At 40.3% G+C, this 24,628-nt stretch overlaps 2 protein-coding genes and 1 long non-coding RNA gene across 4 annotated transcripts; 1 reads left to right on the top strand and 2 right to left on the bottom strand.

Moving 5' to 3' along the window:
* Positions 1–10,863: 10,863 nt before the first annotated feature.
* On the top strand, positions 10,864–16,343 carry LOC144711732 (uncharacterized). Its single transcript, XR_013583644.1, has 3 exons — positions 10,864–11,230; positions 15,877–15,968; positions 16,116–16,343. It is a non-coding gene; the product is annotated as an uncharacterized LOC144711732 (long non-coding RNA).
* LOC144711999 (uncharacterized) lies at positions 11,987–13,970 on the bottom strand. Its single transcript, XM_078586174.1, has one exon. It carries the CDS (start codon positions 13,913–13,915, stop codon positions 11,987–11,989), a length of 1,929 nt encoding a protein of 642 aa, XP_078442300.1. The 5' UTR covers positions 13,916–13,970.
* A 3,525-nt stretch (positions 16,344–19,868) lies between the features above and the next one.
* LOC144712158 (uncharacterized) lies at positions 19,869–23,674 on the bottom strand. Of its 2 annotated transcripts, none has more exons than XM_078586352.1 (7): positions 23,471–23,674; positions 21,713–21,797; positions 21,570–21,632; positions 21,432–21,479; positions 21,293–21,352; positions 21,139–21,196; positions 19,869–20,119 (listed from the first exon to the last, which is right to left on the bottom strand). In XM_078586352.1, the coding sequence occupies exons 2-7, from the start codon at positions 21,794–21,796 to the stop codon at positions 20,079–20,081; spliced, it is 354 nt and encodes a 117-aa protein (XP_078442478.1). In that variant the 5' UTR covers position 21,797; positions 23,471–23,674; the 3' UTR covers positions 19,869–20,078. The 2 variants fall into 2 exon arrangements, with proteins under 2 accessions (XP_078442478.1, XP_078442477.1); XM_078586351.1 differs by having other exon boundaries at positions 23,440–23,671.
* Between the last annotated feature and the right edge of the window lie 954 nt (positions 23,675–24,628).

Here is a 24,628-nt window from a genome sequence, read left to right as displayed (position 1 = left end):
AGTATCACATGCAAATGGTCTTTTGGATCTGCCAATATATAAGTAATGTTTGAGGGATCTTACAAAAATTATAAATCGGGAAGGCCCTCCCCCTTCTTCTCCCTTCTCCGTTTGTTGCCTCTCCATTTACAGTGAGATTGGGAGGGCGTAAGGATGATGACCGAGCATGAAGAGGGCTCATCTATTTGAATGAGGAGATTCAACATACTAAGAATCAGATGGATATGTCTAGAGGTTTCACACTTGAGCAGCTCAATAGGTATGACTCGAGCATCAAGAAATCCCGGATCCAATACATGCCCATGTGATTTAATCAATTTTTTTATAATCTGGAAAAGTTGTCCAAAAGAAGTATTTTTAACTTTTCACTCCCTAAAGGATCCAATTAATGAACAGTAAAAGTACTTTTCTCAGTGATATAAATGTGAATTCAGACTTTAATATAAGAAGTTATTCTTATTTTTATATCATCACCCTCATTATTTTGAAAAATGATTATTGATGTTCTTTGGTGCTACATGAATGTGACTCACCTAAGGACTATTTGATATGTCATAAATTATCTAGCCTTCAATGATTACATAAATTATAGTTATAAAAATTCAAGACTCTATGGATTTTTGCGCATGAAAAGATATCTAAGATTTTTGGGTTCTAGTGAACGTGTAGCAAAATCCAAGTACAACTGGCACAAAAAAAAATAAAACAAAATTGTAGAAAACTATTAAAACATAAATGGAAAACAAATAATTGAATCACCTTTGTGTTGATTTAAATTTATAATCCAAAGATTCCTTATATTAAAAATCATATTCATTATAATACATGTGCCATCTATAATGAAGTACAAAAGTATGAGAAATGATGTGTGACTGATGACTATATCAGAATATAGCAATCACCTATCTTTAAATGTGTATCCTAAACATGAATAATCATAAGATATATAAAAAGTAAATAAAAATATATCGATAAAATTACCTGCTTCTTCTCATTAGATGAGTATGCTTGATATTGTAGCCATTAGTATGGAGAAAGGATACATAGCGGCTACTACTGTAAAAAGACTTCATTGAATTGATATGTAACAATCCTTGGATAGCATTATATGAGTATGCTTTAATCAACCATGTTGATTCATCTCATAGTCATATTAGTCTTCCATAGATATGAGATGCCAAAGGCATATTACAAAAGAAAAATTGTACTTTCAAAATGACCAACAAGTTCCAAATTATGGGATTCCAAAAAATTTTGCCTCAAAAATAGCATCAAGTAGATGAATGAGATAGTGTGTTTAAGATTGGACTATCTGTTATTGGTATGTAGGATACATACTCAAGGAAGGTGATGAAATGAAGTACATATTCAAAGCTAGTGGAAATATTTTAAACTAAAATTGGGGTTTAAATTCATTGCCGGTATTTTTTAGATTAGTTAATTAAAATTTTAAATATTAGCTAGTAAGGAGTATGAATCGTCTCTACAGGGAATGGTGATTTAAGCGTTTAGTATTATTGAAATATATATTATCGTGATGAGATGAGATACTTATAAAATACGGAGTAGAGTGACGAAAAATATTCAAGGCGAGATAGTGATAATTAGTACTATAATTCATATAATGATAGTAGTTACTAGATAGTAAAAACTATGATTTGAGAAGATCGAGAGAGTGAGAGAATGAAGTGACAATAATGTGAAGAATGACAAGAGCAAGGTAAAGAGTATGTTATATAAGGTAAATGATGAGTAGGTTAACGACAAGAAGGTGACGTGAAGCTGGTACGGCATGATTGGAAAGTGTATGGATGTGACACAATGGCAGAATGTGAGAGTAAAATCAACAGCTAACAATAATTTTGAGAAAGAACAACATAAGATGATGATACATAATGTAGATCCTTAGGTTCCGCCAGGATCATTGTGATTTGTGACTTCAAATAAGCTTCCCCTCTTCTTTGTTGCCTCTTCCCACACACTCAAGACACTAAGAACAGCCTTGATGGATCTCAGAAACTCAATCTTTCAATCAGCCCACATGAGTAGGAAGCAATTTTAAGGATGATTTTGACAAGGATCACACCTTTATTTATAGATCAGAGGGTATAGATGGAAAGAGGGGGTGAAGACAAAGCATCCCTCAGAATTTCAGCTCAATCAGAGTTTTGGATCATTAGATATCAAGCTTTGAAGTTGGAGAAATCCGTGTCGTCTATTATCTCTCTCTCCTCGTCATCGGCGCTGACGCCCTCATTTTACATTGGCAGTTGAGGTGTCCAATTGTCAATCATTTAATAATTGAAATGATCCCCTCGTCATCCATGATCACGCACTCCGAGAGCGCCACGTGACACTGCGTAGAGGAAAATATAAAATAAAACATCTTTTATTAAATAATCATTTTGGGACATGGCGGCGTGTCACTGCGCACCACATCCCACGTCTTCAATTTTATTTAATTTTTATTTTCTTGCTTTGAATGACACACAAAGGCCTTTCATTTTCATCATAAAAGACAAAACAATCATCAATGATTGTGTGACATGATGTTGTGTTTCCGCGTAACATGTCAGCATTGCATATGTTCTAAACCAATGGTGGCGTTATGTTTTCCACATCACATATGTCACTATTGCATATGTTTTCCATGTGCCACGTGCACTGCCATAAATATTCACTTTTAAATCAGTTTTACTTTATTCTTTTCTCTCTCAATTATCGCATCGTATTTATTGTAATTTAAAGCCCATATTTTTTTCTATCAGTCCATGTCACCATTGCAAATAAAATAAATATAATATGTTAGTAGATGATTTGGGCATTATGGCATCATGATTCATGATGCCATGGTTACACCTTTTCATAATACTTAGCGCAGCTAATCATTGCATACACTTTTGATTGGTCGCCATTCGATGAATCAAATGGCAACACGTGGGTGACACATTTTTAAAATGAAAATACATTAATAATTCATTACAAAAATAATACTAAGTCATAAAATTAACTTATATTTTGGCATAAATATAATTTCAATTTATTTAAGTTTAATTGCGTACCTAGATAAATATAAGTTCAAAAATTCAAAATATATTCCAAATCAGAAAATTAATTTCTTTAAGAATATGACGTTGGAAAAATCCTTAAAATATCATTAAATCAAAAAATCTGAACATCACTTTTAAATATAAATAATCACTTAAAGGTTGATAACATGCATTTATAATTATTTTAATGCACAAAAAAGTAAAATTTTCACAGAAATAACCCAACGATTTCCAGATTCTTATCAATAGGTGATTTCCAGAGTGTTACAAATAAAGTGTTCTGTTTTCATGAGTATTGCTTACAAACTTGTTTTATGAAAGGACTTATTGAACCACTTGTATATTCTAGAACACAATGTGTGACTTGGGATCTCATATTCACAACTCAACTTGTTGATTAAGTTAAATCCATTATTAATTAATTTATATGTTAGATATATTTTATGAATTAGGTTAGTCGATAATAGTTATTCAGCTAATGGATTCATTAAGTAGTATGGTACATGTGAAAGATGGTTACGTCAATAAGTTTTATTGCACATCGGAGGATTTATCTAAAGTTTTTAACATTATTTATGAAAACCTCTTATCACATAGAAATCCAAAGTCCAAATGGAGAGATACCCATGAGATTTTCTCCCTAGTTGCCCCCCCCATATCTTATCCCTTCTTGAGAGCTCTCTCCTCCAGTATTTATGGAATGGTGACAAGATCCTCTTGGATCTAGAAGAGGACAAGGATATCAGATGTGCCAAGGATAGTGTGGATGTGCTATAAATGATGTCGGACATCGTCGAAGGCATCGTCCGACGGGTAAAATCACTAAGTGAATGTAACTACGTGATGCGATGTGACCTAGGAGAATGTACGTGCAGGCCGTGACTCGTGATGATTTGCCAAACTCCAGGCCCCAAAGCAGACGACCGGAGACGATGACAGTGACCTTCTGACTCTCGTCAAAGCGATGACAGCGACTACGGTGCCGAACGAAAAAAGTCTGTAGGGGCTCGCACATAATGGATGGACATGATCCGTACCTAGGAAGACACTCAATTCGTAGTTTTCTCGAAGTGATTCTCTCGCCTAATCTAACCTGAGCGCGGTGAAGTGCAGCCGAAAATATACTGTAGAAAGTAATTTAACTGGCGAGCAAGGGAACGAGGTACCTCGTCGGTGCGGCATCCGTCGTCAATGTCTTCGTCAATGTCTTCGTCAATACCACTCAGGCCTGGCTCGACAGGCGGCAAAGGTGCGACACTAGAGTGGTAGTCGTGGAAGAAGGACGAAGACAAGGCCGTAGGGAGAGTGGCTAGAAAATGTTGAACACCGTGAGGGCAGAGATTCAAGTAGTGCGCAGACTTGGCATTGGCTGGCGACACGACTCCTGGTACATGCATGGCGGTAGCGGCGACGAGAGGCACGATGTAGTGCCTCGTATCGTGGGTGACTCGTGAACAGGGTTCAATGCACACCAGTAGGGCTCGGGCGCTGCGTATATCAACTGCACCAATGAGTTCGGGTAGACGGCACAGCCGGTCAAACAACAGGCGAGGGCAGTGCAGACGGCAGTCGTAGACCAGGAGACTCGTACACCGCGTGAGCGACGTTCGGAGTCATTAAAAGGGCACGGACCGCACTATAGGTGTGCAAACACCGGTGGAGAGAGTGGACGAGGATGTTGGATGCGCTGAGCCGTTCACGGGGGACGCCCGTGTCACGGGACCATGGCTGTAGAGACTGATCGGTAGATGCAACTACGCGGGAGAATGCAAATGCGTGCATTCAACAGACTGCACCAGGACGTGTCACGAGGACACTATTTCACAGAGAGGCCATGCATATGACATGAACAATCCACATTGTTGAGTTTCATCGATCGTTGACGGTGGAAGCAAACAACGTGCGGGTGGGTCAACTCGATGAGCGATGGATTGCAAATCCGTAGAGAGTACAATGGCACCGAACAATGGCATGGGAATCCGTCGGCCAGATATGAACGTACTCAAGAATGCGGTGTAATGCAGCGGCGGAGCAATGCCACGGCCGTCACAGGTTTGGCGCTGAGTATTCGCAGCGCCGTCAGGGGATAGTTGAGGTCACTTGTCCAACGAACGACCTTCTCTTCTTCTGTCCCCCATAGCCTCTTCCTCTCCTCCTTTTTTCTCTTCTTCTTCCTCTTCTTCTTCTTCTCCTTCCCTCTCTTCTTCCTCTAGGAGAAACCTGGACGTGAATAACTGCCAATACACAAATTCCAGATCTAGAGAAGAATGTGGGGCCATCATGGCCTTATATTGGGCCATGATGGACCCCTTACAAAGGGTCCAACAAGGGGAGTCCAATAAGGGACCCCACCTTTTAAAACACAACTAAATGACATAGGGAATGAAATGACGTGAAAGATGAAAACAACGACGAAAACCAATACAGACGAAGATGAAAACATAACGATGCAAATGTGGATGTGCTCTACCCAGGGTATTTAAACCCGGGCATCTTCACGGACGCTTTGGCGTATCGGTCAGGCTGGACACAGACCGGTGGTGATGCTGATGATGGTGATGACGGCTCCGCTGATGATTCATTGGCATCGTCTTGATACGCTCCATCAATAGGCCAGACACGTATGCTGCCCCAGAAGGCTCATTCAAGGAACATAATGGTATCCAATATAACACCGTGAAACTTGATGCTATAATAAAAATATTTTTTTAGAGGTACAGTTTTATTTATATTTCTTTTGTTAGGAAGATCTCATCTTGGATGTCAACCATGGTCAACCTTACTATTTAATCCCTCAAATTTCTCAATGTGTACAAGACCTAGGATATGCATAATTTTCTCATTGTTTTTTTTTCCATTTTCTTCTATATTATTTTGTCTCAATAAAAGAAAATTGCATCGATACTAAAGAAGATTAATAAGGAAAGGTTGAAACCCACCTCCAATCTATATCTCATGTCATCTCATTTTCATAATGGATATTATGTGGCCTTCAAGCAATCACACTAACATGACTCGCCTATGTTCATTGAATTAAACTTAAAATAGGAACATTATAACTCTGTATATGATATTTTATAACAAAGCCCTTGGATAAATATGATGACAAAGGGTACATATGAGATCATAATAGGGAGATCACTAATCTCTAAACATGACTTCTTAATATTTGAAGGATACCTGAGATGGACATCAAAGTAGCCAGATAGAGTAGCGTTGTCTTATCCCACTCATATGATCACTTAGCCATTGATGTGGATAACCTAAGGATAGATAGTGTATGCTCTTTATGAAAAAAGTTCATTAAATTGATCAGTATGAATCTCTTAATGGTATTATACATAACTGTGAGTGAAGTTAATTTATGTCGCTTTTGTGGAAGTGACCCTTAGACCTGAGATACCAATGACATCTTGTGGATGAATGGTTGTTCTTTGACTATGACCTATGAGTTCCTATTCATGGCATTCTCAATTGTCTTAGCTCGAGTGTAGGAAGAATTTCGTGACGATGATGAAGAAGTCAAGATGAGATCATTTTCTCTGAGTATAAGAGGAGACAGCTCAAGGAAGATGGCGCAATGAAGTCATTGTCCAATTTAGTGGAATGTCACAAAAGTTTCTTATTGATTTCTCAAACACATCAATACTAACTAAAATGATCGGTTAGGGTTACATAGTTAACTAGGCCCTAATAATGCCAAAGTGTCAAGTGTATCAACGATTATATATACACAATAACTGATGACAACAAGGTTCAATGAGAGAGTAATCATATTGCTTTGTGATGGAAATATATTTGGTTGGCAAGCCAATCACACATTCCACATCTCGTTCATTACTCATTAATAGAACATATTCATTATAGCCACGTGTGCTGCTTATAATGAAGTCCATGAATACATGATCGGACTTAGTGAATTATGATGAAATCCTAATGCAGAGATCACTAGTCTTTAAGCATGTGTTCTAAAAATTCCTATTTGAAGGATAAACGAGAAGGTATTGAAGTATCCAAATAGAATAGCACTATCTAGCCTCGCTCATATGGAGTATGGACGGTCCCATAGCCACTAGTGTGGAGACACTAAGGATGGATAGCGGGTGCTCTTTAATGGAAAGAGTTCACTGAATTAATTCATACGAATCCCTGAATGGTATATACCAAACTATCAATCAGGTTGATTCACATCACGGTTGTATAAGTGTTCCTTAGACCTAAGACACCAATGACGTCTTGTGGACAGACGATTGTACTTTGACTATGGCAAACGAGTCTCTAATCATGGGATTCTAAACCGTCTTAGTTCAAGTGTATCAAGAAGTTCATGAAGACGATTGAGTGGTCAAGATAGGATCGTCCACCCTCAATATAAAAGGTGACAGCTCAAGGAAGACAATACGATGAAGTCCTTGGCCAAGGTTGTAAAGTATCGGAGAATAGTTCTCCGATGATTTCCGAATGCATCAGTACTAACTCGGATGACTGAGTAGGGTTTGATAGTTGACCATACCCTAAGTCGTCCAAGAAGCGCCAAGTGGATGAGGGACTATACATACACAATAACTGATGACAAACAGGTTCCATGAAGTGAGTCGATGCACACTCCTTTGTGTCTTCTAGACACGAGGTATAGCTTGGGACCCCACGTGATGGAGACTCAACCTATTGATTGGGTTATATCGATCCAACTTTAATTAATCAATATGATGATATAGTTAATTAATTTATAAGGCCAACAAAAGTTATTAGGCCACTAAATTCGTTAATTAGACTGATATATGGGCCTAGAGGGTCACACACAAATGGTCTTTTGGACGTCGGAAGATGTACTTAAGTTTTGGGGGCTTTATGAAAAAATACCCACTTAATATAAATAGGAGAAGGCCCTGAACAAAATTCCCATGGGCCGGAATTGTTCAGGGGCCTTTCCCCTTCTTCTCCCTTCACCCCACAACCCCTCTCCATCCCCGATGCGATCGGGACGTAACGATGATGACGGAGATTGAATGGGGATGGTCAAAGAGAAGGATATTCGACATGCCGAGGATCGCGTGGATATGTCCAGAGGTTATAAATTTGAGCAGTTCGACTCATCTTGCTCCGGGATCCAAGAAATCACGGATGTGATACGTGCAAAGGTACTTCTTTTCGTAGTTTATCCATGTCGTATGACTCAGTTCAAGTCTTCCGTTGTGGAATGTTTTGATTTCTTTATTCCTTTCAAGGCCTCTAGAACCTAACACTTTGTATCTTCTAGGGTACGATGTGTAGCTTCGTACCCCACTGGCCATTGACTAGACTAATCAATTGGGTCAATTAAATTGCATTTGATATAGTTAATTCTTAATGTTAACCCAATAAAGGTTATTGAGCTAAGGAAGTTATTAACTAGACTGATACATTGGCATAGAGGGTCGCACGCACAAGTTTTTTTGGACATTGGTGGATATACTTTAAGGTAGGATATTTTTAATTATCTTTCCCGAAGATGGGGACTTTCATGAAATCTTTCCAATGACTTGAATGAAAATTTCCCCAAATAATATGAATTGTGGGGAGCACCCTCATTTGATACCCATGTGAGTCATTGTTGATTCCCCCCATTCTTTTCTTGTTCTTCCTTCTTAAGTGTTGCTTTCCAGTGAGACTAGATGGTGAAGAAATTCTGTCAGATTTCTAGTGGCTTAGTTCAAAGGATTAAAGAGGAGATCCAATGCTTAAAAATGACTTGGATACATCTAGAGGCAGGCATACAAGTAATCTAACATTTTAAATCCAGGCATTGCCTATGGAGTGAGTAACCATTGTTAATCCATGCACAATCCCTCTCTCATTTATTGGCTGGCCACAAAGCATCTTCTTTAATATCTGAAATAGAGAAAAATAGAGAAACTTACATATTTTATCATAAAATATTATAATCTCTTACTTTGTTTAGAAAGTGCTTCATATTGGTCATGTTATCCTTATGATCAATGGTCAACTAATAGGTTATTATCCTTTAGGGCCAAAGTCATCTATTGGAGTTCAAAAAATAATAACTTGTTCAATGGATTCGAAATGAAAGTTGAATACAAGTCACTTTGAAATTCCAGAACCATGTTCATTTGTAGTCGTTCTCTTCTCCAACACAAATGCATTAAGCGAATGTTATCCCTATTTTTCTGGTGAAAGAACTCTTTGTCTCATTGATTATCCTGTCTTTTATGTTTGTATCAAGGCAAATATAAATAGGTACAGAGAGATGGAGAAACAGATGGATCTGTTAAGATGAACAAAAAATATGCATTTGGAGAGATGGGTGTATAAAAAGTGAGAAAGAGAAGAGAGATATTCACATGTAGATATCAAAAATAAAGAGGGAGAAGTAGGAAGAAATATTTTCATATGAAGAGATAAATAGGGAGAGAAAGATGGTGGGATGAAGAGGAACAAATAGGAAAAGAGAGATTGAGGGATAAATAGGGGGTTAGTTGCAGAGAGAGAGAGAGAGAGAGAGAGAGAGAGATGGAACACAGGAGAAGGGCTTAAAGAGAAAGTGAATGAAAGATAATTTAAGTGCAATTCGAAATAGTAAAAGGAATACAGAGGAAGGTATAGTTGAATGAACAACTACGACTGGCAGATAATGAAGAGGGAAGAGAGAGAATTTAGATTACAGCTGACAACAAAAAGATAGAGGCCTTGAAATGAAGGGAGATAGAGAGAGAGCTAAGAAAAAGGAAATGGTGTGACGAGACTTGCAAATCACCTAAAAACCACATTATCTTTGAAAGGTGGTTGCCTATCTCAAAGAACTTCATAGTTTAAAAAAAAACATGCTGAGAGCAATTTTGTGAGGTTTCCAGCAACGACTGTCCACAACACGACAAGCTCTTTCAGATGGGTTTGGGGAATTATGAAGCACACAGTGCAATGTTGATACAATCACAAGATATAAGGTGCTAAATCAATACGAACCTTACGTGGATAATCGAGAAGTCCTCTAGATACAACAAACGTGTGGAAATAGATTACATATGGCTTCAAAAGTCCTCCAGACAGACCCAATGTCATCTATCTTGGAGGTATATAGCTTTTGAAGAGGATCGTAATATTCTCTAACATTTGGACTGGAGTGCGGCCTTAATTCTCAGCCATGGCAGTCCCACTATAAAGCAGGCTCCCCAGCTGGGTTGAAGGAAAACTTACCTCAAAATGCAGGGCTGATGATAACAATCAAGAAGATCAGGAGCACAGAATCAACACCAACTACATATATAGCATCCAAAAAAAGAAGGCTAACAAACTACGCCAATGATCAAGGTGGATCAACCAGGGAAGCCTTGTTAGTCAAAAGGTCAGCATAAGCTCTATACTAGGCAAATTGTGGGTTAATAAATAATATATATAGATAGAGATACAGGATGAGTGGGTGAGAGAGAGAGACAGAGAGAAGGAATGTCTTTATCAATCTTCTAAAGAATGTCACTATCCAGATATGTACAAAATTGTTACACATGAAGAAGCATGAGTAGGACAGCCTTTCGAAGGAAAATCTCCCTAAAACATTACAAGAAGAGAGAGAGAGAGAGAGAGAGAGAGAGAGAATTCTTTCTCTTCCCTCTCAGAAAAGAGAGCAGAGACTGTTAAAGACAAATAGGTTGGAAAAATCTTGAATAATGGCCCTACGTTGGTGGCGATTGGCGAATATGGCTGTCGCAGTTTCCGACAGAGAGACAAGGGCGAGCGAGATTCCTCTCAATCCGCCCCCAAAACGGCTGTGAGCCATCCGCCATTTCCTTTAGAAGGTGGCAGACGTTGACGCTCTCTCATAAATCTACAGCGAACCACCCAAAACCTCTGTCATTCCTCCACCTGTTTAAGAAAAAACAGCGACCCCAAGACGCGCAATACAGCGAAGATCTCCCGAAGCTCGCATAAACCAGATATGCTTAATGTCGCTCCGAGCTTGAAGAAGAATAAGAAGAGCAACAACAAGAACAACAAGAACAACAAGAACTAGAAGAAGAAGAAGAAGAAGAAGAAGAAGAGGAGAGATGCTGATACTGGAAATTGGGATCTGGGTCATCCCGTTCACCGTGTACATCGTCCCGTGTAGAAGACTGACGCTGTTTCTGGCGCAGCTTCAGGAGTTCCGGCGAAGCGTTGGGCTCAACTCCGTCGCCCTCGCCGAGGTGCGTAGTCGCCTTGACTGGGAATGGGTTCGGCGGCACTTAACTTACGCCTGAACCCTCTATTCTAGTCAATTTGTTAATTCGCCTGAATCTTAGGGTTTGGAAAGCTCGTCTTGCCCTTCCTCCCCTCTTTCTCTCTTGCCCTCTTCTTGGTGTCAACGATTCAAGCCAAAGATTCAATCTTTAACCAGATTTTTCTACCCCGGCGACGATAACGAAGAGACCCACTTCCCTGAAGAGAAGCTCCCAGCACTAGTGAATGGCGGCCTCGAAATTCTCCCTTTCTCTCTATTTCTCTCTCTAGCTCTTCTCTTCAACCCTGTCTCGCTTCCCATGATCTGGGCATCAAGGATTAAAGCCGAATATACAGTCTTTAACAAGATTTTTCAACTCCGGCGACGGTAAAAAAGGAGACCCACATCCCCGAAGAGAAACTCCTAGATTTTGAAAGCTTTACCTGCATCGCTTCCCCTGATCAGAACATCAACCACAAAAAGCCAAAGACTCAATCTCCAGCCAGATACCCATTCCTCGAGATCAAATCTTTGCATCCGGGCAACGAGAATCAAACCCAAAGATTCAATCTTCAGCCAGATTTGACCCCAAAGACGACCTCCCAGCACAGATCAATGGCGGCCAAGCTCCTCCTCCACTTCACCAACCCTCCAACCATCTTCTCCCAAACGGCAGAGACCGATTCCTCAAGATCAAATCTTTCCATCCGGGCGACGAGTATCAAACCCAAAGATTCAATCTTCAGCCAGATTTGACCCCAAAGACGACCTCCCAGCACCGATCAACGCCCGCCAAGCTCCTCCTCCTCTTCACCAACCCTCCGACCATCTTCTCCCAAACGGCCCTCCCAGGGCAGAGCTGCCTCCTCAGCATGGCTTCCACCACCGCCACCGCCCCCTTCGCTCTCCCCTTGCTCAGCACTCTCCCCGCCAGCCCCTCCAAAAACTCCCCCTCCCTCCCTCCCCCGTTCATGCTCCCCAGAACAACATTACAAGTAACGTTATCCGGGTCGCAGCCCTTCTCCACCATCTCCCCCAGCAGCGCCACCGCCCGCGCCCACTCCCCCGCCTTACACAACCCCCCCAATAGAATATTATACATCACCAAGTCCGGCGCCGGCCCGCCGCCCGCCTCGAGCCGCGCGGCTAGCCGCGCCGCCTCCCCGACCCGCCCCGCCCCGCACAGCCCCCGCACCATCGCCCCGTAGACCACCACGTCCGCCTCGCACCCATCCTCCTTCATCGTCTTCAACCTCTCGCCGGCCTCCTCCACTCTCCCCGCCTCGCAAAGCCCGTGTATCAGCACGCCGTAGCAGACCGCGTTCCCCTTGCCCTTCGCCTTCATCTCCTCCCACGTCTCCAGAGCTCTCTCCGCCCTCCCCGCCTTGAACTGCCCCGCCATTAACGCGCTGTAAACGTGCTCCCCCGGCTCGCATCCCTCCTCCTCCATCTCCTTCACGGCCGCCTCCGCCTCCTCTATCCTCCCCCCCCTGCTCAGCCCGCTCACGAAACAACCGTAAAGAACCGAGTTGAGCTTCATCCCGCTGGCTTTAATGGCGCCCCAGAGACCCACCGCTTCTTCCTCCCTTCCCGCGGAGAACAACCCGGAGAGCAGCGAAGAGTAAACGTACTCGTTCGGGAAGCAGCCTTCCTCCGCCATGGATTTCACCAGCCTTGAAGCTTCGAGCGCTCTCCCCGACTTCACCAGCCCGTTCACGATAATCCCGTAGGTTATCTCGTTCGGGTTCTTCATCTTCTCCAGGAGCTCCACCGCGACATCGAGCTTGCCCTTTACGCAGAGCCCATGGAGAAGCGTGTTGTAGGTAGCGGCGGTGGGGGGGCAGCCTTTGAGAGACATGACTCGGGTGAGGTTCGCGGCGCGGCGGAGCTCGCCGCGGCGGCAGAGCTCGCGGAGGAGCGCGTTGAACGTGACGGCCGTCGGCGCGCAGCCCTCCACGCTCATCTCGTCGAGGAGCGCCATGGCTTCGTCTAAACGCCCGGCGCGGGCGAGCCCGTCGATGAGCGTGGAGTAGGAGAAGGCGTCCGCCATTAAACCCCGGCTCGGGAGCTCACGGAAGGCCTGCACCGCCCCGTCCAGGTCCCCCGTTCGGCAGAGGCACTTGAGGAGGAGGTTGTAGGTGAGGAGGTTGGGGGAGAGGCCCCGGGACTTAGCCGCGTGGAAGGCGATCGCTTTGCTGTAGAGCTCCGAGGAGACGACGGCGTTGAAGGCGGAGTTGAAGGTGTCTGTGGAAGGGGAGCAGCCGAAGAACTCGGACATTTCGTCGAACAGGCGGAGGGCGTGGAGGGGACGGCGGAGGCGGCTGCAAGAGCGGAAGGCTGCGATGAAGATGGTCTTGGGGAGGTGCCGGTTTTGGGATTTCATGGCTTGGAGGAGATTTTTGAGGGAGACGAAGTCGCCGGAGTTGGCCATGGAGAGGGCTAGAGAGAGGAAGGTTGAGTCGCCCTGGGTGTAGTTACCGGCCTTCTCTGGCCGCCGGAAGAGCTCGCCTGCTATTGGGCAGTCCGGCGGAGGGTCGTCGTCTGTGGCTTCGTCTCCGGCGATGGATGAAGACGAAGAGGAAGAGAGGTGGGGAAGGGAGAGACGGCGGTAGAAGAAGGGGGAGGAAGAGAGAGGAGGGAGCTTCCGTCTATGGAGGTTGGAGGGTCGCATCTCTGCTGCCAGGAAGGGACTGGGGTGGTATGCTATGAACTTTCAAGTAGTGCCTGACCCCAACTGGGGTAGTGTGGGCATTTTGCTTCCTCTCAGCATCATTCCCTCTCTCCATCTTATATGTATCCTATTCTCTACCACTATAGTTCCAGATCGTCCCGGACGTAGACGATGGACGGGACGGGATGAATTTCGTCCCATCTGAGGTCCGGATTCAGTGTAGGGACGAAGGACGGGACGAATTTTTGTCCGATGGTACAAAAACCGTCCCGTCCAGTCCTCCCAGGACAAATTTTCGTCCCATCCTTCATCGCGGAAGGAAAAAAACCATTTGATATTTTTAATATATTAATACATATTTTTCTAAGTTTTTAAGGGAAATATGGAGGAGAGAGAATCCAAATGGACTAATGTACAATTATTTCTGAGCGGCTTCAGTTTGCATGCTCAAAAATATACAGGGACTTTGATGCAAATTTTTATAGCGAGGCCACGTGGCTACATCTCAACTGTTGGATGTGAATCTGGTGGTTTTTCGTCCACATTTGTCCGTCCATCATCCAAGACCTCTGGACTGACAGTTTTTTCATCCCACGAGATGGAAAACTGCTCCGTCCGGTGGTCCTCAGGATGAATTTTCGTCCCAAATTTCATCCATACCCTTGGACGGGACGATTTTTTCATCCCGGGATGAAAAAATTGTCCCGTCGAAGGCCCTCAACTATATCTACCACCCTTTTGCTTCATCTTATAAAAGGAGCAAGGAGGACTGCATCTATCTCTCAAGGAACTGATTCTCTTGTTTCATAATTTCGGTGGTCTGTGTTGTGATAGAGAATGGGTATTGGTTGGAAGTGCGCATATCGTTTTATGTTTGGAGGACCTGGGGAACTCGGAGGAATCATCTGTGAGGGAGGCTTCAAAATTTATTTATTTATGTATAGATGTGGAAGAGAGAGGGAGAGATTATGTTGAGTGAAAGCAATATTTCCACACACTAATTTCCCAGTTGGGGGCAATATTTCCACACACTACTCCTACTCCCACCTTACTTCTTCCACCGCCAGAGATGAAACCACAAGCGACGACACTCCTTTCTCAGTTGGGGGCATATTGGGCTGTTAATTGAGGTCAAAGAATGACCACTATTTGTCGACAAATGTTATCGACTAACGAGATTCCTTTGTCAATAAATTCACTGTTTTGGGGAAGAGGAGATCACTAGGAAGTAGAGTGTGAATTTCTTATTTATCCTGAATAGTTGAATGGAGCCCTCCGCATCTGTAGAAGTTATTATATCACCCATGATTGAATTTTAATTTTTTTATTTATAATTCTATTATTTTTCAGTGATATGGTACGTTCAAAAATGGATCACTCATTTTCAATGGCATGCATTCCTTTTTCATTTTTACCATTTAAAGGTATCATGCTACGTACTAATATAACTATAACTCAGGGTGTGGTTTTAAGAGTGGGACTATTTATTGAGCACAACTATGCAATTGTAAGAAAGAACTAGTGGAGAACCAATACTTTGGGCCAAAGATTCCGGAGACACCCTCTCCTAGTATAGAGGAGGATAATTTTTTTAGAAGGAAGGGAACATCATTTCCTTCTTACATTAAATGGATGAATTGAGAGAGATGAAAAGTGAAAAAGGGGTGCATTGTTTTCTTATGTGTTGAGGTGGGTCCCAGAACTAATGACACCTCCTGATGTCATTCCCTCCCTAGAGTTTGGCACCCACCGACTATGAACTGTAATAATTGATTTCGATGCTTATATTGATGTTTATGGAGATTGTGACTCACTGGTGTTGAGTTTGATGGGGTACACTGGACAGCCAACGTTAATTGTGTAGGCACCACCAATGATTGTGTTCACTAATTTTGAGAAATTTAAAAGATAGACATGTATAACCATTGTCCTTAGCTCACCGATGACCCTACCTATTGCAGAGACAGTGATGACTGGAGCAGCCCTGACAGCGACGATGGCAGGGAAAGCAGTGGTAATAAGTGGCACTAGTGGCAGTAGTTCAAATGAGAACGTACAAATTCTTGCCTTAATATCATATATTTTTATATGTTTATTCACAGTAACTTGATCATACGATCATTTTATCATATTTTTAAATGGTTGAAATTTTTTGAATGATATTTTCTTATTCTTCTTCATATTTTTGATATTTTTGTAGGATTTTCTGGCGTCATCTTCATAGAAAAATTTTAAGGCGGGATACATTTTTCAGATTTATTTATTGGTTATTCTGGATTTAAAAATGTTATATCAAGATTTAAAGGCATTTTTCCATGTGTCGTGATTGCATTCACCTCATTTAAGGCTACTGGTTGGTTGTGTCAGTCATTGTGAAACTATGCCATCATGGCATCTTGATTCGGCAACCATAATGCATTCATTGTTACTTCTTTATGTTAGTGCACTGGACATGTGGAGGCAAGAAAAAAATTTTGATTAAATCTGATGGAACACCATAATTAAAATTTATTTATAAATTTTAGCATGTTCTGTTACATGTTGTGACATGAGCTTCACTTCTCTCATCAGCATTACAAATAGAGACGAGAAATGGTGATTTTGCCTGGAATTTATTCACCAATCATTGGTGTCTTTTTAGATCTCTCAAGGAGGCAACAACCATAGTAGATTTAGAGGTGTCATGGAGGAGGGACAAGAAAAATCACGATTTATAATGCTGCAACTTCCATGTGTGATATCTGATGATCTAGAGGGACATTTAGGCTAAAATTTTTGTGGCAGCTTCTTCGTCCTCCCCTCTATCCATGCATGTCAATAGGATCTATGATAATTCATCAAAAATATGAGAATTCATGTTTGAGACTTGTCTCCAACTTTCTTACCAAACATGAAAGACATCATCCAAAGACCATCATATGTGTTCAAACTTACGTTCTAGTAAGATTAATCCTTGGTTTAGTTGATTATTAATTTTTTTCCAAAGCCACAAGTTTAGATAGAATAGAAGAACCTTGTTTTATTCTTCTAATCAGGAGCATCAGTAAATTAATATTTAATCAAATTAATATTTTTTATTTTGAAATAATCTAGTAGTTTGATATTCATTCCTCTCTTTATCATTATTTTATATAAGATTTGTTTTTTAGATATTGAGTACATTGATCTTTGAAAGGAGATCAAAATCTTAAAGATCATCTCACTTGATTAGCAATAGTATTCTCACATATTTTGCTCGTTGTTTCTACCCAAGTTCTATCTTTTACTAAAACTGGAACTCAGGAGAGATATATCCTTCACTTTGTTGTTTGACCCCTTACTATATACATGTTCGTTAGTTTAAGTAGCTAAGGAATAACCCGTTGGGTTTTCGAGGCCTTGTTTTGGATGAACATAAGGATTGTATGCAACGGAAGACACATAATGGAATCATAATAACATCATTAAAACATGAAATGAAACACCTATGCACAGATGACATTTGAGATTTCTTGGATCTTCAAGCAAGAAGAGCCAAGCTGCTCATGTGTAAAGCCTCTAGATATATCAACTTGATCCTCAGTCGTCGAATCTCCTCCTTCACCTTAGCAAGCTATGTTCAACCTCCATCGTCATTGTTTCACGCTTCTTGATCGCATCAAGAATGGAGAGGAGCTATGGGGAGAATGGAGAGGAAGGGAAAGGCCCCTAAACAATTCTGGCATAGGTGAATTTCGTTCACGACCTTCCCTTATTTATACTAAGTGTGTATTTTTCATTTAAACCCCCCAAACTTAAGTATATATTTTGACATCCAAAAAAATATTTGTATGTGACCCTCTAGGGCCATGGAACAGTCTAATTAACAACTCCAGCAACCCAATAACCTTTATTGGCTTTAAAAATTAATTAACAATATCATCATGTATATTACTTCTCCAACCAACGGAGTTATAAGCTACACATTGTGCTCTAGAAGATACACATAATTGTGTATCGACTCACTCATGTAACATATTCATCATTGGTTATCATGTACATATAGCCCCTCATCCACTTGACACTCCAAGGATGACTTTGGGTATGGTGAGCTGTCAAACCCTAATCGATAATTCAAGTTAATGATGATGTGTTCAGAAATCATTAGAGAACTTTTATCCGATATCTCACTACCTTGGCCAAGGCTTTCATCACATCATCTTCCTCGAATTGTCTCCACTTATACTGAGGGTGAACAATCCAATCTTGACCACCCAATCATCTTCGTGGACTTCTTGATGCACCCGAACTAAGACCGTTTAGAATCCCTTGAATAGAGATTCATAGGTCATAATCAAAGTAAAATTTTCTATCCCCGAGACATCTTTGGTATCTTAGGTCTAAGGACCACTTACACAAACGTGATGTGAATCATCCTGATTGACAGCTTGGTATAATACCATTTATGGATTTGTATGGATTAATTCATTGTACTCTTTCCACTAAAGAGAACCCAATATCTATCCTTAGCGTCTCCACACTAATGGCTACGTGAACGTCCATACTCATCATATGAGTGAGGGTGGATAGTGTCATTCTACCCAGATAGTTTGATGTCCTTCTCAAGTATATTTCAAATATGAATATTTAGAACACACGCTTAAATATTAGTGGTCTATGTATTACAATCTCATCATAAGTCACTAAGTCAGATGATGTTTTCATGGACTTCATTATAAGCATCACATGTACATTATAATGAATATGTTCTATTAATGAACATGGAACGAGATGTGGAATGTGTGATTGGCTTGATGGCCACATATATTTCCATCGCCACCTTCATTGTGACATGCCAAACCCAGCCCTAGTTGTGACGACTTTATTTCAAATGGGAGGACTTATTTTTCGGGTATAGGTTATTTATTATGCCCAAAATTCCAAAATTATTCAGTTGTTGAAGAGAATGAATTGAAGTACGGTAATATTTTTATGAAAATTTGAACTGATCCTCAAAAGTAAATTAAATCAAGAAATGAGAGCAAATTCAGGAAAATGACTTTATCAAATGGCATTCCTATGCATTTCACATGTATATTTTTTATGCCAATCAATTGTTTGTCGTTTGATCTTCCTAGGTATTTCCATGTAAATACCTTTAGTGCGAAACTTTATTACATGGAGGAACCCTTAAATTAGTATGGATTGAATCGTTGTGCCAAATGACAGTAAAATAAATATTTTATAAAATATGTCAATGCTGTGACTTGAAAAAATTACTCCAGTCTCTTACTAAAGAGCATACATAGGTCATCTAATTCATCTTAGAGTCGGTAGGATAGAGCTGAAGATTGCTGCATATTTGAAAATGTGTTTATTATGTTCTTTAGATATCACCTTGATGTAAAAAAATAATTTTGATTTATTTATTAGGTCAGCCTTATAATCCAAATCCCTTGATTATAGCATGGGACAAGAGGAGCTTTTGTTGTATTATAGCATGCAACAAAGCTTTTCAGTAATCACATATGCAAGAAGAAATTACATCAGTGTTTTTTTTTGTAGATTTCAACTAAGATCTTTTATCTATTAAATTCGAATGAATAAGATGAAAATTAATTTAATTTTGGAGAAAATAAAAGAACACCCAATGTCTTGATATATTATCTAAATGCCTTGGTCACTCTATTTCAGATCAGGGGGGACAATGTGGCAGCCAGGGTTGGTGGTGAAAGGGAACACAATGTCTTCAGTCTGATCAATGGAGTTTCACAATCAAAGAATATACAAACAAGATTCAATGGATCGGATTGAATCACAATTTCCTACTCAATGATGTAAGTTTATGTTTATTTCATTTTTCTATTTTAATCAATCTGAAGTTCTACAACAAGATGGTTGTCATAAGAGCAGAATTATCTGAATGATACTGTTGGCTAGTCAGTTTTATAAGAGTTTGAATTTTTTTGTTTTGGCCCATCTTGACCAGTTCATCTTCTCCCCATAGGCAAAATGAATATTTTAATGTGCCAAGTACATTACAAATGGTAAGGTCCAGACAGCCCAAACATCAGCATGATTAATTATAGTATTATTGAGGACAGTGGACTGCCTCGGATTGCACCCGTAACCACCAAAACACGTAGGTTTATTCGGGAATATGAAAGGGGTGACGTGGCGAGTATTTCGCCATGGGATTTAGTAATCACTCGTGACTCAGCTCCATTGGAGTGCCGCTAGATCCATCTGATCAGTGGGAGAAGAGAGGTGAAAACCAATAAGAGGGATGATATGGAAGAAAGGTGTAGATGGATGGATAGATAGAAAACCAATAAGAGGGATGATATGGAAGAAAGGTGTAGATAGATGGATGGATAGAAAGACAGATAGACAGATAGATGGATGGATAGAAAGATAGATAGACAGATAGAAGGATGGATTGATAGATAGACAGAGAAAGATAGAAACATAGAAAGATGGATGGAAAGGAAGATAGATAGACAGATGGAAGGATGGATTGCTAAATAGACACATAGAAAGATAGAAAGATAGACAGATAGATGGATGGATAGAAAGATAAATAGATAGACAGATAGATGGATGGATAGAAAGATAGATAGATAGACAGATAGATGGATGGATAGAAAGATAGATAGATAGACAGATAGACGGATAGAAAGATAGATAGATAGACAGATAGATGGATGGATAGAAAGATAGATAGATAGATGGATGGATAGAAAGATAGAGAGACAGACATATGGATGAATAGACAGATAGACAGATAGATATAGAGAGAAGAGAGAAGGATTATAGAGATGGATGAAAGAGTGACTGAGTCAATGGAGCGATAGGGGAGAGAAGGATAAGAAAGAAACATAGGGGAGATGAATCAAGAGACAGATGTATTAAAGAGATCAATAAAAAAAGAGAAAAATTAGTGAGAACAGAGGAATAGAGGTGGCTGGAATGAGAGTAGATACGACAGACAAAGCAAAACAAGAAAGATGAAAAATTATAGAGTGAATGAGAGATGGATAAGATATATAACAAAGGAGCACGAAATAGCCACAGAGAGTGGAAGATTGTGTGTGTGTGTGTTTATGTGTGTGTTTGTGAGAGATAGATTGGTAGAAAAAGAGTTGATAGAAGGGGGAAGCATAAAGATCATAGAGCACGAAAGAGAGAAGGTTAAGATGGATAAGAGAGCAGAGAGAGAGATGGATAAGTATAAGCAAGCGAATGGAGAGGAGTCAAGACCACACCTTCACCTTCCGGGGGGGCGTAGACTGATCTTCTCAAGCGTACTTGTTGCTGGCTAGGCTGAGCTCCAAGGAAACAAAAAACATGGTTATTAATGCATGGAAAAAGAATCATAAGAATTAAAAAGTTTCTGAAGTCATGGAATGCAGTTAGAACCTGAAGCTTGGGCCGAAGAGCTTCGAGTGGACCTTTCGGCTTCTCCGCAGGAGCTCCTTGCTGGTCAATTGCCAAACAAAAAAATTATAGAAAATCAAAAGACCCAGAAAACAAAAAAAATTAGTACTAATCCAACTACCTTTCCAAGGGCCCAGTCTGCCGAATCGAAGAAGGCTCGTTCATGATCCTACATCACCAAGGAAATTTTATTTCAATCGGATGGATAAACAATGTGATCCCCCCCCACCCCCCACACCAAATATGGTTATATAAAAACCTTGGAAATAAGGGGAGGCTTTTTGGGTAGTAATCCACCGTATTTCTTCCTGATGACTTTCTCCTGAGAATAAACCGTTGAAGAAATAAAATCCACACTAAAGAGATGAAACTCTGGAAGAAGTATTTCAGTTAAGATGATACCTCATCTTCATGTGATGGCATTTGCTTCACCGGAGTGGAATCTGGGGGACTTGATGGATTGGCGGGTGTTTTGCTCTCCGACATGCTGTTTCCAAAATTAGGAACAATAAAAACATTTCAACCATGAAAATGATAGACTTCCATAAAGGACCCTTAATGTGCCCCTAATGGAACCCCAATGGGTTCTTAATGACACCCTTAATAGGTTGGCAGACGTTTTACTCTCTAACGTGCTGTTTCCAAAATCCGAAACAAAGGTACACATTCCAACCTTGAATATGACAGTCCGATTAAGGATGCATAATGGGCCCTTTAATGGAACCCCAAATGGATATGACAGTCCGTTTACCTTTTCCGAGTTGTTGTTTCCAAAATCAGAAACAAAGACAAAAATGGCAACCATAAATATATTTTTACTTCTTAATGAAGCCCTTAATGGGTTGGCAGGCGTTTTACTCTCCGATGTGCTGTTTCTGAAATCAGAAACGAAGGAAAACATTCCAATTTGAATATGATAGTCCAATTGAGGACTAAATATTCAAATCTCAGACCCTTACAAGGGTGGGCGGGCATTTAAATCTCAGATATGTTGTTTCTAAAATCAGAAAGGAAAAAAATTCAACCATAAACATGATCAAGCCCCATTAAGGACCCTTAACGAGTCCTCAATGAGACCTTTGATGGGTTGGCAGGCGTTTGTTTCCAACATGCTAATTCCAAAATCAGAGACAAGGGAAAATATTTGAATGATAAATATCATAGAGTCCATAAAAAGGACTCTTAATGAAGCCGTCTCATAGATATGTGAGGGTATAAATCCCCCATGGATGAATTAAGATGCGGATCGAAGAAAACTATAGGTAAAGGTTTTCCTTTATAGGATGAAAGCTGCCTTCGAGTTGAATCTTTCAATAGATAGATCTCTTTTGGGGCCGAATCAGAATAATAATGGCATTCGAATGTGAGATACATATACTGTAATTAGGAAATGAGAGGATAATAACGATAATATTGAAGTAAGAGAGTATTACGATAATGTTGGTTTAATTAGACAATGACAGGAAGGTATTTATTGTAATGAAACGATAGTAAGATTATTTCAGTAAGCTACGGAGAAGAAAAGGGAAAGATAATATAAGAGTGGAGAACACCGGATGAAGAGCGAAGGAGATGGTGAGAAGATAAGACGAAGTTAGTAAAAGGTAAGATAATAGAAAGGGATAAAAGGAACAAAAAGAATATGGGCGTAAGATAGTAAGAAGATAGATGTAGGGTATAAAAAAGACAGGAATCTGAATAGAGAAAATTGAAACCTGGATATTAAAGAGTAGTAAGAATATAATTACAATAGTGATACGATGAAAGTAAGACAATATGGTGAGAGAAATCGATAGAACAGTAGGTCGAAAAGGGATTAGGAGATTTACGGTTCAACAAGTTAATATGAGGTAACTAGAATTTGGTTTTAGAGTGGATGACGGAGGGGAAGTCTGGATAACAGTGCGCGATTTTTTAAAGGACATTCATGCTAAAAAGGGTGAGATGGAATAAAATAAACATCTTCCTATAAAATAATATTCTGTCGAATAGAATCCAACATAATTAAAGCGAAAACGGAAATCAGACTGAGGTACTAGGAGGAACTCAAGAAATCATACATTTTCGCATGAAACTACCGTTAATCTAATCTAGTTTCGCCCAGATTTACAGAGAGAATCAGAATTGACCTGAGATTCAAGAAGGGTCCAACGCGTCTACCTCCGACAGGGCTCCTCTGGACCCTAATGGACTATTTCAGCCCAATCTGGATTGACTGCTCGAATCAGAGGACAAGGGTTCTTCAAAAATCATCCAATCTTCCTCTAAAACCCAACAGGGATCGACGATGCTCTCTCCTGCAGCCGGATCGTTCGAAGCAGTCTCCGATGCTTGAAGAGAAAGAAAACCAAGAAGAAAAAGAGGAAAAGAGGTGGCCGATAGATATTCCGCCCATGACCGTCCGATCAAGTTGACCCGCTCATCGGACGGTTGTCAGGCCTTGAACAATCCCCCTTCCACTAACCTTCGTCCTCATCTCACATATTGCACCAATCTTCGCCTATTTTACTGAAAATCAAAGGGAATTTTTGGCATGTTCTGTCCTAAGTTTGGACTTCCAAATATGGAGGGTTATAAGTAGTGATCGCCCGTTCCTATACCCTTTATCGTATTATGGTATCGGGATGGATGCTGTATCGGATACTGGGAATCAAATTTCTGGTTTCCGTTTTTACCAATATCTAGATATCGGATAACGATATCGGATATCGCTTGCTTCAGTACCAATATCCCATATCGTGATCCATCTCGATGTTGTCATCCAATACCGACACCTACTCATAACTTATAATAGGTGTCTGATGTTTTATATTAGACAAAAAACTTCCAATTCACTAGGTGTTGCCACCCATCCTCTTCTCTTCACTTAGTGCTTGATTTTTATGTGCCACTTAAGAGTGCTGCTTAGGCAACATTCTAGAGTGATGCCAAAATAACCTTAAAATATGTAGGTTATTTTAATATAAATTCCCGGTTCATGGCTCATTTTGGGTTCGTTAGTATTTTATAAATACATTTTTCCAATCTGATATTTTAACTCGTTGATTATATGATCCTGAAATTAATATGTTTATGTATTGAATATCTAAAAAATCTCCTCTTCATTTAATTTAAGAAATAAAGAGTAACATTTAATTTGAGTGAGATCAAATTTTAAATTAAGGTTTGTGTGATTTTATAAAATTTATATGTTTATGCTTTAATAAGAATCCAATTTCAAATAGCACTGATAAACTCAAATTTTGGGTATTATATGTCATCATTGATATATGTGAGTTTATTTAATTATATTTAAAACATTTAATCACTAGAATATGA

The sequence above is a fragment of the Wolffia australiana genome, chromosome 14 (assembly GCF_029677425.1).
Source record: "Wolffia australiana isolate 7733 chromosome 14, ASM2967742v1".
In the NCBI taxonomy this organism is placed as follows: domain Eukaryota; kingdom Viridiplantae; phylum Streptophyta; class Magnoliopsida; order Alismatales; family Araceae; genus Wolffia; species Wolffia australiana.
The sequence above is the reverse complement of the archived record's forward strand: the minus strand, read 5'-3'. Positions and strand labels throughout refer to the sequence as shown.

Coding starts and splice junctions, on each gene's coding strand:
- LOC144711999 (XM_078586174.1), bottom strand. CDS start 13,915: ATGCGACCCTCCAACCTCCATAGACGGAAGCTCCCTCCTCTCTCTTCC.
- LOC144712158 (XM_078586352.1), bottom strand. CDS start 21,796: ATGTCGGAGAGCAAAACACCCGCCAATCCATCAAGTCCCCCAGATTCC. Junction 21,633..21,712: donor TGCCATCACATGAAGATGAG/GTATCATCTTAA, acceptor GTTTATTCTCAG/GAGAAAGTCATCAGGAAGAA. Junction 21,480..21,569: donor AGCCTCCCCTTATTTCCAAG/GTTTTTATATAA, acceptor TTGGTGATGTAG/GATCATGAACGAGCCTTCTT.